General features: G+C 49.0%; 1 protein-coding gene across 3 annotated transcripts in view; it reads left to right on the forward strand.

The window, feature by feature from the left end:
• Positions 1-15458, forward strand: part of cyldl (cylindromatosis (turban tumor syndrome), like) — a 45324-nt gene that overhangs the window by 24601 nt on the left and 5265 nt on the right. For all 3 annotated transcript variants that reach the window (XM_041184879.1, XM_041184880.1, XM_041184881.1), the window contains exons 7-14: positions 3157-3292; positions 4364-4474; positions 6186-6277; positions 7436-7502; positions 9460-9592; positions 12138-12246; positions 12497-12615; positions 14277-14487. In XM_041184879.1, the coding sequence (XP_041040813.1) occupies positions 3157-3292; positions 4364-4474; positions 6186-6277; positions 7436-7502; positions 9460-9592; positions 12138-12246; positions 12497-12615; positions 14277-14487 (978 nt within the window). The remainder of the gene's footprint in view (positions 1-3156; positions 3293-4363; positions 4475-6185; positions 6278-7435; positions 7503-9459; positions 9593-12137; positions 12247-12496; positions 12616-14276; positions 14488-15458) is intronic.

Below are 15458 nucleotides of genomic sequence, written 5' to 3' on the forward strand. Positions count from 1 at the left end.
AGGGTTATAAAAGGGTTCAATTTTGAAGAAAGGATGAAGAGTCTAGGCTTGTGTTCCTTTGAATGTAGAAGATTTGAGAGGTGATTTAATTGAGATGTTTAAATGATTAAGTGTTTCAGTAAGGTAGATAAACTATTTTCTCTGGTGGTGTGGGGGTGGGATGTTGGGGAAAGTCCAGAACAAGGGGACAGAGCCTTAAAATTAGAGCCAAGCTGTTCAGGGGTGATGTCTGGAAGCACTTCTTCACACCAAGAAAAGTGAAAATCTGAAACTGCAGCTGGTAGGATTTGAACTCACAGAATCACACGGTGCAGAAGAGGCCCTTTGGCCCATCGAGTCTGCACCGACACATGAGAAATACCTGACCTACCTACCTAATCCCATTTACCAGCACTTGGCCCATAGCCTTGAATGTTATGACGTGCCAAGTGCTCATCCAGGTACTTTTTAAAGGATGTGAGGCAACCTGCCTCCACCACCCTCCCAGGCAGCGCATTCCAGACCGTCACCACCCTCTGGGTAAAAAAGTTTTTTCTCACATCCCCTCTAAACCTCCTGCCCTTCACCTTGAACTTATGCTCCCTTAGGACTGACCCTTCAACTAAGGGGAACAGCTGCTCCCTATCCACCCTGTCCATGCCCCTCATAGTCTTGTACACCTCGATCAGGTCACCCCTCGGTCTTCTCTGCTCCAACGAAAACAACCCAAGTCTATCCAACCTCTCTTCATATCTTAAATGTTTCATCCCAGGCAACATCCTGGTGAATCTCCTCTGCACCCCCTCCAGTGCAATCACATCCTTCCTATAATGTGGTGACCAGAACTGCACACAGTACTCCAGCTGTGGCCTCACCAAGGTTCTATACAACTCCAACATGACCTCCCTACTTTTGTAATCTATGCCTCGATTGATAAAGGCAAGTATCCCATATGCCTTTTTCATCACCCCACTAACATGCCCCTCCACCTTCAGAGATCTATGGACACACACACCAAGGTCCCTTTGTTTCTCAGAGCTTCCTAGTGTCATGCCGTTCATTGAATACTTCCTTGTCAAATTACTCCTTCCAAAGTGTATCGCCTCACACTTTTCAGGGTTAAATTCCACCTGCCACTTATCTGCCCATTTGACCATCCCATCTATATCTTCCTGTAGCCCAAGACAACTCAATTAATAAATCTGGAATATAAAGCTAGTCTCAGTAATGGTGACCATTAAACTATCACCAATTGTCGTAAAAACCCATCTGGCTCACTAATGTCCTTTAGGGAAGTAAATCTGCCATCCTTATCCGGTCTGGCCTACATGTGACTCCAGACACAGCAATGTGCTTGACTCTTAACTGCCCTCTGAAATGGCCGAGCAAACCACTCAGTTCAAGGGTAATTAAGAATGGGCAACAAATGCTGGCTTTGCCTGCGATGCCCACATCCCATAAAGAATATAAAGGAAAATAAAAAGATAGGACACAGGCGGGTGCTGCTGTGAGAGCCTCACTAATGCAATTCGACATTGTCCTATGCATGATGTATCTGACTTGCCAGACTGACACACTGAGCCAGCCATGACCAGCTCATTATGCTGATGGAGAGCCTTCCAGTTACAGTATGGCAGGGGGTTGTTTGGCTCCGAGTGAGGGTTTTTGTGATCACGTGATGCCTACCCTGGTTGAATGACCTGGCTAGTTTCACATGCAAACAGTAGCCTTGTGGATGAGGACTGGAGCATACCAGTTTCTCAATGAAGGAGCCCATTTCTGCTGGAGTAGAGGGGAGGAAATCGAGGGATACAGAGGGTTCAAAAGTCAGTTGGAGTGTTGAGGGATGATTGTGGAATGGTGGGGAAAGCAGGGACGGGGAGTGTGGAGTTCAGAAGATCATAGCGTAAGAAATAGGGGCAGGAGTAGGCCATTCAACCCATCGAGCTTGCTCTCCCATTCAATAAGATCTTGGCTGATCAGATTGTGGCCTTAACTCCTCTTTCTTGCCTGTCCCCCATAACCCTTGTTGGTTAAAAATCTGACCAACTCATCCCTGAATATATTCAGTGACCCACTGCCTGCTGTGGAAGAGAATTCCAAAGAGTAGCAACCCTCTTGGAAGAAATTCCTCCTCATCTCTGTCTTAAATGAGAGACTCCTTATCTTTAAACTGTGGCCCCTAGTTCCAGATTCCCCCACAAGAGGAAGCATCCTCTTGGCATCCACCCTGTCAAGTACCTTCAGACTTGTATATGTTAAAACTTTCCAAAGGTCGGAAACTTAGGTCATGTGATGTTGCCCATTAATGAGTCAGTTGCAGGTTAACAAGCAGTTTCTATGCCTCTGGTCAAAATCCATTGTTCACATTGGAAGATAAACAGTGGCTTTTAGTGTCTTTGCAGGTATAATGAGTTTCGATGGCCCTCCCTTTGCTTTGGTCCAGGCTGGGGAGACAAGATGTCTGCTGGTTCCTGGTTTTGTTGATTGTAATATGTCCTCATAATGAGAGGTGTGAGATTCCACAAGGATGAGGGTCGAGCTTTTGTCCTGTAACTGCTGTTGGAAATTTCCAGAAACTGCAGCCAACTTATGAATCATGTGACCTGCAGCCACCATCTTTTGGTTCAGCAAGGTCCACTTTTTAAATAAGCAAAAAAAAGTAAGGTTTGATTTAAACAGTTTATGATCTCTTTCATGTCTTAGGGACTCATAGACCGTTTACAGCACAATAGGAGACCATTCGGCCCATCGTGTCCTTGCCGGTCAACAAAGATCTGACTACATTAATATAATCTTCCAGTGCTTGGCCCATAGCCCTGGAGGCTATGGCAACACAAGTGAATATCTAAGTACTTCTTAAACGTTACGAGAGTTTCTGACTCAACCACCCTTTCAGGCAGTGAGTTCCAGACTCCCACTACCCTCTGCTGTCACTTGCCTCTCAATCTTCTGAAGTCCAGCACCTACCGACTCGACCTTCTGAACCTTTCCTCATAAGACAACCCCTTCATCCCAGGAGTCAACCAAGTGAACGTTCTCTGAACTGCTTCCAATGCATGTTAGTGAGGGAGAGTGGGAGGAAGAGGGTTAGAGAGACAGGAGGGGGAGTAGGGGAGTGTGTCAGTCGTACAGAACAGAGCAACGCAAACTCTTTGCTTTCCATTTACTCCCTAGCCAACCGGGAGAGCTGTGTGGTACCTGTCATCCTCCCTCCTCCAAGGAACGAGGAGGCTGTCCGGATCCTGCAGGGAAGGATGCGCGGGATTCAGGGACACTGCAATTCCTGCTACATGGATTCTGCTCTCTTCAGGTAAGGGAGACTCCTTACTTTAACAATTAACCATCATGTAAACCAAGAGTGTTTCTATCCGAGTTGGAGGGAACGGGAAGGGCTCCGGTTTGGAATCTGGAACTGTGCTGAGGTCACCTGCTGTCAGACACATGTCAAGAGGGTGGCTAACTTTGGCCTCGGGACACCTGGGGTGAGAGGGTGGAATGTCCCTCCAGATATCAGTGATTGGCTCGTGAGAGCCTGGCCTCGGGCATGTCCTAGTTTCCCAGGCAGGAGTCACATATTCCCTGGAGCTCTGTTTGTTTATTGTGAGGAGAAAATAATATCTTGAGAATTAATTGCTAGTATCCCTAGTTTGAGAGATGCAGTTTGGAAGCTGTTTTAGAGGAGCAAATCCTGAATATCTAAAATTTTAAAAATGGAAAAGTTCTAGGAATACCCAGCAGGTCAGTTATTTCACTGGGTAAACCCCCTTGAGCTCTTCATTACCCTCTTAGATCAGAAGCACAGGACTATAGGCCTTGGCTGTCTGGACAGAGCCAGCGAGGGATTGGGTCATGCCCAGGCCTTATCTGCAGATTAGGTCCTACCTGTCAGGACAGAGCCAGGGTTAATGAGACCAGGCATTGCCCAGGCATCACAAGCAGACCAGGCTCAACTGTGGACCAGGCCTCGCCTGTCTGAACGTAACCAGGGATGGTGGGGCAAAGCCTCGCCCAGGCCTCACCTGCACCAGGCCTCCGCTGTCCAAACCCACACCTGGGAAACCACTGGTGTGGGCTGTGAAAAGCGTTTCAAATTTTCATTGGTTTTATGTTCAAACTATTCTGAGCTATGAGTCTCCTGAAGTCTGTTCAGTGCAATACTGACCAAGCAAAGGTGGGCTCAGGTGGAGAGAATACCTCTACACACCTGGTGGAGAGAGGAGAGGGGGCAGAAATGCACCTATGTCAGCAAAATAAGAAGTAAGTCCCTGACCCTACACCCCCGGCCCCTATCTCTGAGCAATATCTTCACACTCTTTCCTCCCTCGGAGAATGGTGCAGAGCGTTGGAAAGGTGATGATTTGTGTGTTTGGTTGTCTCGCAGCCTCTTCTCCTGCACCTTGGTCCTCGACTCCATGCTTCACAAGTCCACAAACCATCAATTCGGGCACATCCAGCGGATATTGCGGGAGGAAATCGTGAATCCGCTTCGTAGGTCAGTGCGTGGGGAGAGTGGGGCGGGAGGGAGGATGGCGGAGGGCAGGCGGTGGGGGGAGGGGCGGAGCGGAGTGGGGGGGGGGGGGTGGGGGTGCGGTCTGTCACAGCAGCTTACAGTGTCATTGTCCGTCTCTTGTGTCGGTGAGATGGGTCCCCCTGCCCTCTGTGCAAACTCCATCCTTCATTTCCCCCTACTCCCCAGCAATCTCCACGTTGTCACCTCCGCCACCAACATCCATCCCTTCCCTCAGTACCCCACCCGATGGACAATCTTCACGCCAGAACCAGTGTTGGCCAATTCTTCTGCCTTTAATAAATTTTCACCCAATACCCACACCACAGACGCAGCCTCTGGAATGGGAAGAGGGAGGGTAGGAGGGTTGGTGATCAGTGAAATATGTCCTCCCACCCCCGCAAGTTTATTTTGGGGTTGTCCTCCCCTTCCCCCAAGCTCCAAAGAACTCCAGCGGACTCTAGTTAAAGTGTCAGGACAAGAATGAGACGCTGGTTTTGTTCTTTTTTTTAAAATAAGCAAATGGCACCCTCTGGTTTTAAAACAGAGGCTTAAAGCACAAAAGCAAGGTCACCGAGCTGGAGTGCCATTTGAAGGTATACGAGGCCAGTTCGGACGAGTACCGGTCGCTTCCCAAGTTTTGCCGGTTTTTCCTTCCGGGAGATTACGCTAAACCTTCATAAAATGCCAGTTAGGTCAAGTAGGTGGAGTACCGTGTTCAATTCTGGGCACCACACTTAGGGAAGGGATGTCAAGGCCTTGGAGATTGACCAGAAATGAATGAGGGACTTCAGATACGTGGAGAGACTGGAGAAGTTGGGATTATTCTCCTAAGAGCAGAGGGGTTGAGGGGTTCAAAATTAACAACGGGTTTTGATAGAGTAAATAAGGAGAAACCCTTTCCACTAGCTGGAGGGCCAGTAACCTGAGGACGCAGGTTTAGGGTAAAACATCCCCAAAACACTAGAACATGGAGGTTATGTCGAACTTGTGTAAGACACTGGTTTGGCCTCAGCTGGAATAGTGTGTCCAGTTCCGGGCACTGCAGTTCTTAGGGGAGATGTGAAGGCACTGGAGAGCATGCAGAAAAGATTCACGAGAGTCGTTCCAGGGATGAGGAACTTCGGTTACGTAGAGAGATTGGAGAAGTTGGGGATTTTCCTTTGGGGTTGTGGTGGGATTGGGGGTGGGTGGAAAGAAGGTTGAGAGGAGATTTGATAGAAGTAGTCAAAATTTTGAGGGGCCTGGGCAGAGCAGAAAGGGAGAAATTGTTCCTACTGGTGGAAGGATCGAGAATGAGAGGTCACAGGTTTAAAGAACTAGTAAAAGAAACAAAAGCGAGGGGAGGAAATACTTTTTCGCGCAGCGAGTGGTTAGGATCTGGAACGCGCGCTGCCTGAGAGTGTGGCGGAGGTAGGTTCAATCGAGGCTTTCGAATAGGAATTAGATTATAGGGAAAGGAAGAATTTGCAAGGTTACGGAGAGAAGATGGGGCTGTGGGGGTGGGGAGTGGCACTGGGTCTATTGCTCCGCCCCCATGCAAAGAGAGCCAGCACAGACGCATTGGGCCGAAAGGCCTTCTGTGTGGTAATGATTCTGTGATTGTGTGAGAACGTTACAGGATATGATTCGAGCTCAGTTAACTGCGAATGATCTTCTCTGTGTGTGTGTGTGTCTCTCTCTCTCTCTATACCAGAGACGGGTTTGTAGACTGTAAGAAGGTGATGAACCTGAGGAAGGAGCTGACACAGTGCGGCTACTGTGCAGGATTTACTACCGAGGAGAAAGGTCAGTAAGGAGGGCGATTGCGGCACTGTGATGTCACCGGTATCGTGCGTTAGTGCTTACTATTTTAAGAAATGTATTCTTTTATGGCTGCCCATCCTGTATTGCCCTTGAACTGAGTGGCTTGCTGGGCCACTCCAGAGGGCAGTTAAGAGTTAACCACATTTTCTGTGGGTCTGGAGTCACATGGAGGCCAGACCAGGTAAGGATGGCAAATTTCCTTCCCTAAAGGACATTAGTGAACCAGATGGGTTTTTATGACAATCGATGATAGTTGTCATGGTCACCATTACTGAGCTTTATATTCCAGATTTTATTAATTGAATTTAGCTGCCATGGTGGGATTTAAGCCCATGTCCCCAGAGCATTAGTCTGGGCCTCTGGGTTACCAGTCCAGTGACAATACTGCTGCGCCACTGTTTGTCTGTCCATGTGATACTGTAAAGTAGGGAAACATGTTTATACAGCACCTTTCACAACCTCCATGTCCCAAAGCACTTTGCAGCCAGTCAGTTACTTTCTGAAGTGTACTGGCTTGGATTGTAGGAAGCCAATTTGCGCACAGCAAGCTCTCTCAAATAGCAATGTGACAATGCCAGATAATTTAATTTTAAGAATGTTGGTTGGGGGATAAATATTGACCAGAAAGCCAGGGAGAAATCCCCTGCTCTTCTTCACATAGAACAGTCAGATCTCTTGCATCCACCCGAGAGAGTAGACCATGGGCCTTGGCTTATCGTATCATCTGAAAGTTGACACCTCTGACAGTGCTGAGGCGAGAGAGTGCTGCACTGAAGTACCAACTTCATGATTTTCGCTCAAGTTTCTTGGGTGGGATTTGAACCCATAACCTTCTGATTCAGAGGAGAATGGCGTTGTTTGCCTCAGTATCCTTGTCTTAGTGAGGGTGAAATAATTGTAAGCCATGCACACTGGACCCCCTCCTCCCCCATCCCCCCACTGCTGCCACGAATGGTTAACAAGGACAAGATGTGCTACCCAGATGGTGGAATAGCCAATTCCACTTAGTCTGGGTTCATGCTTACACTTAGGGTGGAGGGGACTCCAGCAAGTGTCAGCACCTTCAGGGGAGGGAATGAGGAGTGAGTGAACCTGGAACCTGGGCCAAACAGTGACAAGTGTTCTCCTCTTTCTTTCCAGATCCCGAGGAGTTTCTCAATGTTATCATGCAGCATGTTCTGGGATTGGAGCCATTACTCAAACTGAAGTGAGTTCCTGATTGGAATCATAACTCCTCTGCCACCATCCCTCCCTCCGCCCCCACCCCTCCCTCCGCCCCCACCCCCCCGACTCCATTCTCCTTGTGACCATCACTCCTGATCTCCAGCACTCCCTACATTCCCTCGTTGCCACCTCTCCTGATCTAAGTCACCCTCGCCTCGTCCCCCTCACTCTGGATCTCTGTCACTCTCCCCTCATAACCCCTCACTCCTGACCTCTGGCAATCTCTCCCTTGCTCCGGATCTCTGTGACTCTCCCTTCGTCCCCCTCACTCCTGACCTCCGTCGATCTCTCCCTCACTCCGGATCTCTGTGACTCTCCCTTCATCCCCCTCACTCCGGATCTCCATCACTCTCTCCATCCCCCTCATCCTTGGCCAGCTCCACAATCGATTCCCTGTGTTCCAGAGAATCCAGTGAATTCTACATTTCTCAACAACTCTCTTCTGCCCAGTTCACCATTTCCACCCCCACTCCCTTCCACAATTGCTGAGATTCACCTACATTTCATACATGGATTATTGAAGAAAGTGTTTCCCCCATTTTCGGGGGATGGTGGGAAGTGATGAGTTGATGGGTGAGGAGGGGAGGGGATGATGAGGGGGAGGAGAGATGGGAAAGATGATGGGTGGAAGTGGGGGATGGGCTGAGGAGAGCGGGAGGGATGTGAGGGAGGGGTGATATGAGTTTATAAGGGGGAGGGGGAAAGCTGTGCTGAGGGGGAGGGTGGAGGGAAAGGTTGGGGGAATGGGAAGGGGGTGAGGGGGAGTGGTGGGGTGAGGGGAGGGTTGGATTGGGGAAGGGCAGGGACAGTGATGAGGATGGGGGTAGGTATTGGGGGTAAGCAGGTGAGGGATGGAGAAGGGGGAGTGGTGGAAAGGGGTTGGTGTTAGATGGAGGATGGGGATAGGGAGAGTGGATGAGGGTGGGGAGGAGTTATAAGGGGTGGGGATCTGTGGGAAGGGGTGGTTATGAGAGACCAGGGATATGGGGGAGGGGAGTTAGGAGGGGGAGGGGATTGGGAGAGCGGCGATGCAGGCATAGGAAACCAGGGGGAGGGGGTGAGAGGTTAGGGGAGAGAAAGCAGTCTAAATCCTGACTTTAGTTTGCGCCCACATGGTGCCTGTGTTCCATGAGGGTAATCGGACTGTGATTTGGAACAGGCACCCGGACTGCATCCCGGACCCCAGCGTTACCCTGGGGCTCCGTCTGATGCAGTGGACAACCCTGACTGGCAACTAACAAGGACATTTCAGTCCAACATCTGTGATTGGTGATTTATTCTCCCCAGGGTAAGCTAGGGGATTGAATCCAGGCATTGTCTCCAGCACTCCAAGTGTGTGTTGTAAACAGAGAAACCTGCTCAATTCATTCACATTGTGCAAGCATCCCTGGCAAACGGCATTCCTCTCATTTGCTTCCAGAATGTTGGGTGATTTATTTAAGTGCACGGCACCCTTTAAATTATTCTCTGTGTCTGCGCAGCCACAGTAACTTAAAGGGGCCAAGTTGTGTGCAGAGTGGTAATGGGCTTTTGCACAGCCACACAGCTGAATGGGAACATTGCTGGCTAGGCCTAGTATTTAATGCCCATCCCTAGTTGCCCTTGAGAAGGTGGTAGTGAGCTGCCTTCTTGAACTGCTGCAGTCCATGCGGTGTAGGTACACCCACAGCGCTGTTAGGGAGGGAGTTCCAGGATTTTGACCCAGCGACAGTGAAGGAACGGTGATATATTTCCAAGTCAGGATGGTGAGTGACTTGGAGGGGAACTTCCAGGAGGTGGTGTTCCCATTTAACTGTCCTTCTAGCTCGTAGATGTCACTGGTTTGGAAGGTGTTGTTGAAGGAGGCTTAGTCCGTGGCTGCAGTGGGTCTTGTAGATGATGCATATCCCCATGACCCTGGAATCTATGAAGATAACCAGTCTGTTTTCTTGTTTCCACAGGTCAGCAGGCCAGAAGGAACAGGAGTGTTACTGTCACCAGATATTTATTGACAAGGACGATGATCTCATTGTTCCCACAGTGCAGCAGCTGGTAGAACATTCCTTCCACAGTAACCATCTCAAACTGGCCGAGGTGAGTGGATTGTGAGTCTCCATTTCCACCAGGAAGGTGTTAGGGTTAGGAGGACAGGGTACATAGATTAGGTTTGTATTTCCTTGAGTATCGAAGGTTAAAGAGTGATCTAATTGAAGTGTTTAAGCTGATTAAAGTATTTACTCAGGTAGATAGGAAGAAACACAACAACACAAGAAACAGGAGCAGGAGTGGACCACACGGCCCATCGAGCCTGCTCTGCCATTCAGTACGATCGTGGCTGATCTTGGGCTTCAACTCCACTTTCCCACCTGCTCCCCATGTCCCCTGATTCCCTGAGGGACCAAAAATCTGTCTATCGCAGCCTTAAATATATTCAGTGAAGGAACATCCACAACCCTCTGGGGTAAAGAATTCCAAAGATTTACAACCCTTTGAGTGAAGAAATTTCTCCACGTCTCAGTCCTAGATGAACGGCCCCTTATCCTGAAACTGTGCCCCCGTGTTTTAGAAACAATCTCTGTGCCCACCCTATCAATCCTCTTCAGAATTTTGTTGGTTTCAAAGAGATCGCCTCTCATTCTTCTAAACTCCAGAGAATATTGGCCCAATTTATTCAGCATCTCATCATAGGACAACCCACTCATCCCAGGGACTAATCTAGTGAACCTTCACCACACCACTTCCAATACAAGTCTATCCTTCCAAAAATGTGGAGACCAAAACTGCACACAGTATTCCAGATGTGGTCTCATCAAAACCCTGCACAATTGCACACACTTCTTTATCCTTGTACTCCAATCCCTTTGCAATAAAGGCCATTTGCCTTCCTAATTGCTTGCTGCACCTGCCTGCTAACCTTCCACGTTCCTTGTACAAGCACATCCAAGTCTCACTGAACATTAATGTTTGCAAGTTCCTTGGGTGGTAGAGTCCAGAACAAGAGGGGTAACCTTCAAATAGAGCTCGTCTGTTCAGGGTGATGTCAGGAAGCACTTCTTCACACAAAGGGGAGTGGAAATAACACCATAAGACATAGGAGCAGAAATTATGCCATTCGGCCCATCAAGTCTGCTCCGCCATTCAGTCACGGCTGATAAGTTTCTCAACCCCTTTCTCCCGCCTTCTCCCCATAACCTTTGATCCCCTTACCAACCAAGAACCTATCTATCTCGGTCTTAAATACACTCAATGATCTGGCCTCCACAGCCTTCTGTGGCAATGAATTCCATAGATTCACCACTCTCTGGCTAAAGAAGTTTCTCCTCATTTCTGTTCTAAAAGGTCTTCTCTTTACTCTGAGGCTGTGCCCTCAGGTCCTAGTCTCTCCTACTAATGGAAACATCTTCCCCACGTCCACTCTATCCAGGCCTTTCAGTATTCTGTAAGTTTCAATCAGATCCCCCCTCATCCTTCTAAACTCCATTGAGTATAGACCCAGAGTCCTCAAACGTTCCTCATATGTTAAGCCTTCCATTCCAGGGATTGTTCTCGTGAACCTCCTCTGGACCCTCTCCAGGGCCAGCACATCCTTCCTGAGATACAGGGCCCAAAATTGCTTACAATATTCTAAATATGGTCTGACCAGAGCCTTATAAAGACTCAGCAGCACATCCCTGCTTTTATATTCCAGTCCTCTTGAAATAAATGCCAACATTGCATTTGCCTTCCTAACTACCAACTCAACCTGCAAGTTAATCTTAAGAGAATCCTGGACTAAGACTCCCAAGTCCCTTTGCACTCCAGATTTCTGAATTCTCTCCCCATTTAGAAAATAGTCTATGCCTCTGTTCTTCCTACCAAAGTGCATGACCTCACACTTCCCCACATTGTATTCCATCTGCCACTTCTTTGCCCATTCTCCTAACCTGTCCAAATCCTTCTGCAGCACCGCCCCCCCCCCGCCTCCTCAATACTACCTGTCCCTCCTCCTATCTTTGTATCATCTGCAAACTTAGCCAGGATGCCCTCAGTTCCTTCATCTAGATCATTAATGTATAAAGTGAAAAGATGTGGTCCCAACACTGGCCCCTGTGGAACTCCACTAGTCACCAGCTGCCATCCTGAGAAGGACCCCCTTATCCCCACTCTCTGCCTCCTGCCAGACAGCCAATCTTCTATCCATGCTAGTACCTTGACTCTAACACCATGGGCTCTTATCTTACTGAGCAGCCTCCTGTGCAGATGAAATATGGAATTCTCTCCCTTAAAAATGCTGCTGAGACCAGGCATCAGTTGAAATTTTCCAAACTCAGCTTGATAGATTTTGGTTTGGTAATGGGTAGGAAACCAAGGTTAGTAGATGAAGTTAAGGTGCATAATCAGCCATAATCAAATTGAATGAGAGAGCAGGCTTGAAGGGCTGAATGGCCTCCTTCTGTTCCCAGGTGGTTTATATAGGCTTAGCATAACTTCCTTGCTTTTATACTCTACACCCGCTGTTAATAAGGTCAAGGAGCCCATACGATTTTTTTTTTAAACAATCAGTTCAACTTGTCCTGTCATTTTCAAGGATTTGTCTATGTGAACCTCCAGGTGTCTCGGTTCCTGCACCCCCTTTAAAATGCATTGTTTGACTCCTCAGGTTCCATCTTGTTTCATAATCCAGATGCCTCGCTTCGGGAAGAACTACAAAATGTTTGAGAAAATCATCCCATCCCTGGAGCTCGATATCACTGACCTGCTGTGCGACAGTAGGTAGAAGCGGTCATAGTGTGCGGGTAGACCCGTCCGTTCCCTGCCCTCCCTCACCTCTCTCTCCCTCCACCCATCAGACCGCCACCCCGCCCCCCCCGCCTTGTCCCTCTCGATTCTGAAGCTCAATTCCCTCCCTGTGGGGAAGGTACTCCCATAGGGAATTCCAGGATCCTGGAACGGAATTTTAACCTGATGTCTGACCAGAGCTGTTAGGAGCCGGTTGAAACGTTTTTCCCTGTCCTGCAGGTCCTAGAGAGTGCTGTCTGTGTGGAGAGCTGGCTGCTCAGGAATGTGAAGAGTGCTTCAAGGACAAACTGTTCTCAAAAACAGGACTCAAGCAATACTGTGACACATGCTGGTGTCAGGTAAGTGACCTGTGTCTCCCATGATGCGCTAGAGTACGGTGCTCCTGCTTTATTTGGGATCAGACTGTTCAAGTATTGCATGATTAGCTGATCGTTTTTGAATGCGTTCACAGTATGTGGGCTTCGCTGACTAGGCCAGCATTTATTGCCCATCCCTAGTTGCCCTTGAGAAGGTGGGGGTGAGCTGCCTTCTTGAACCGCTGCGGTCCATGTGGTGTAGGTTCCCACAGTGCTGTTAGGGAGGGAATTCCAGGAGTTTGACCCAGCGACAGTGAAGGAACGGTGATATATTTCCAAGTCAGGATGGTGAGCAACTTGGAGGGGAACCTGTAGGTGGTGGTGCTCTCATGTATCTGCTGCCCTTGTACTTCTATGTGGCAGAGATCATGTTTTGGAAGGTGCTGTCTAAGGAGCCTTGGTGAGTTTCTGCAGTGCATCTTGTAGATGGTACACACTGCTGCCAGTGTTCATCGGTGGTGGAGGGAGTGAATGTTTGTGGATGTGGTGCCAGTCAAGTGGGCTGCTTTGTCCTGGACGGTGTCAAGCTTCTTGAATGTTGTGGGAGCTGCACTCATCCAGGGAACTGGAGAGTATGCCATCACTCCCCTGACTTGTGCCTTGTACAGTGCCTTTTACGGCCTCTGGACATTCCAAAGCATTTTGCAGCCAATGAAGTAATTTCGGAATGTAGTGATTTTTTAAAATCTATAAACGTAGGCAATGGGGCGGCCGGTCTCTGCATGGCAAGATCCCACGGACAGCAGCATGATAATCATCCGATAACCTGCTTTCATGGCGCTGGTGGAAGGATACATATTGGCCAAGATACTGGGAGAAAGCTCTTGCTGTTCTTTGAGATAGCACTGTGGGATCTTTTACATCCACCTGAGAGGTCAGGCAGGATCTCAGTTTGTTGACCCACCTGAAAGACAATGCAGCACTCCCTCAATAAAGCAGTGGCGCGAATGCACAGCTTTTTGTGCTGGAGACCCTGGAGTGGGTCTTGAACCCACAACCTTCGGGCTTTGCAGTGAAAGTGCTGCCGACTTGAGTTATGGCCCTGCCACACTGACGAGCGTTCCCGTGCCACTTGCTTTCTCTCTCCTTCCGATCTTGGACTATCGTTGAATTCTGTTATTTCCAACCTGAAAAGTCAGCCCTGTCTCTCTCTCTCTCTCTCTCTCTCCACAGATGCTGCCTAAGTATTTCTAGCATTTTCTGTTCGTACTTCTGATTGTTAGCACTTGACTCTTTTAATTTTATTCTGTCGGTTGGGCCTTTCTGTTTGCCTGTACATTGTAAACGTACCCCTCCAAACCCAACAACCACCACAGAGTTTCACTCTGCTCCTATATATAGGAGAACAAGCGAATCCCCAATTAGTGCCCCCTGCGAACAGAATTAAACACAATGAAAATACAGGTAACAGTGTGTGTGTGTAGATCATGAAACTCGTCCCCTGCACTGATGGTTGACAGGCTCCAGCACAGAAGCACCCCCATTGCCGTAGCAACTGTTCCACCGCGCCACGACTACTCTGGTCGAGTCCGACCAGTGTTTTAAGCCTCTGAGCCATTTTTCTGTCAGAGGACAGCAGCATCCCTGGATCTAACATTCCACCCCCCCCCCACCCCCCTGTCTTCTGGGGTTTCCTTTCCCAGGTACATTCCCACTCCTCCAGAAGAAGCCACCAGCCCATGAAGCTTAAATGCCCAGATGAGTTTGCGCGCACCGGCAAGACGAAGGTGCCACGGGAGAGGATGCAGCTCTTTGCTGTGCTGTGCATCGAGACCAGCCATTACGTGTCGTTCATCAAATACGGGCCTGAAGACCATCAGTGGATGTTCTTCGACAGCATGTCCGACAGACACGGTGAGTGCCGGGGAATCGAATGCCGGGATAGTTCGTCATAAAACCGGCATTTGACATAAAGCGAGTAACAAAACCTTACCACAATTATCCAGGACATCGGTGAGGTCACACCAAGAGTGCTGACTTCCTTTCCCAACTTACTTTCCTGCACAATCTCCATATCCTGTAGTTCCCTCAGTACCCAAAAATCTATCAGCCTTGAATATACCCAACAGCTGAGCATCCGTAGCTCTCTGGGATAGAGAATTCCAAAGATCCACCACCCTTTTGGTGAGGAAATACCTCCTCCATCTCAGTCCTAAATGGTCGACCTGTCATTCTGAGACTGTCACACTGTGTTGGAGCAGAGAAGACTGAGGGGCGACCTGATCGAGGTGTACAAGATTATGAGGGGCATGGACAGGGTGGATAGGGAGCAGCTGTTCCCCTTAGTTGAAGGGTCAGTCACGAAGGGGGCATAAGTTCAAGGTGAGGGGCAGGAGGTTTAGGGGGGATGTGAGGGAAAACATTTTTACCCAGAGGGTGGTGACGGTCTGGAATGCGCTGCCTGGGAGGGTGGTAGAGGTGGGTTGCCTCACATCCTTTAAAAAGTACCTGGATGAGCACTTGGCACGTCATAACATTCAAGGCTATGGGCCAAGTGCTGGTAAATGGGATTAGGTAGGTAGGTCAGGTGTTTCTCACGTGTCGGTGCAGACTCGATGGGCCGAAGGGCCTCTTCTGCACTGTGTGATTCTGTGTTCTAGATTCCCCCAGCCAGAGGGGACCATTTTCTCACATCTGGATGTCTTCCTTGCCATGGAGGGAGTGCAACAGAGGTTCACCTGGCTGATTCCTGGGATGAGAGAGGGGTTAGTCCCGTGAGGAGTCATTTGGGTAACACAGGCCCACGGTCCCTGGAGTTTACAAGGGTAAAGCCAGGATCTGGTTGAAAGATAGAACACTTAAGGGGCTTGACAGTACTGATGCTG

This window comes from Carcharodon carcharias, chromosome 3 (genome assembly GCF_017639515.1).
Source record: "Carcharodon carcharias isolate sCarCar2 chromosome 3, sCarCar2.pri, whole genome shotgun sequence".
Classification (NCBI taxonomy): Eukaryota; Metazoa; Chordata; class Chondrichthyes; order Lamniformes; family Lamnidae; genus Carcharodon; species Carcharodon carcharias.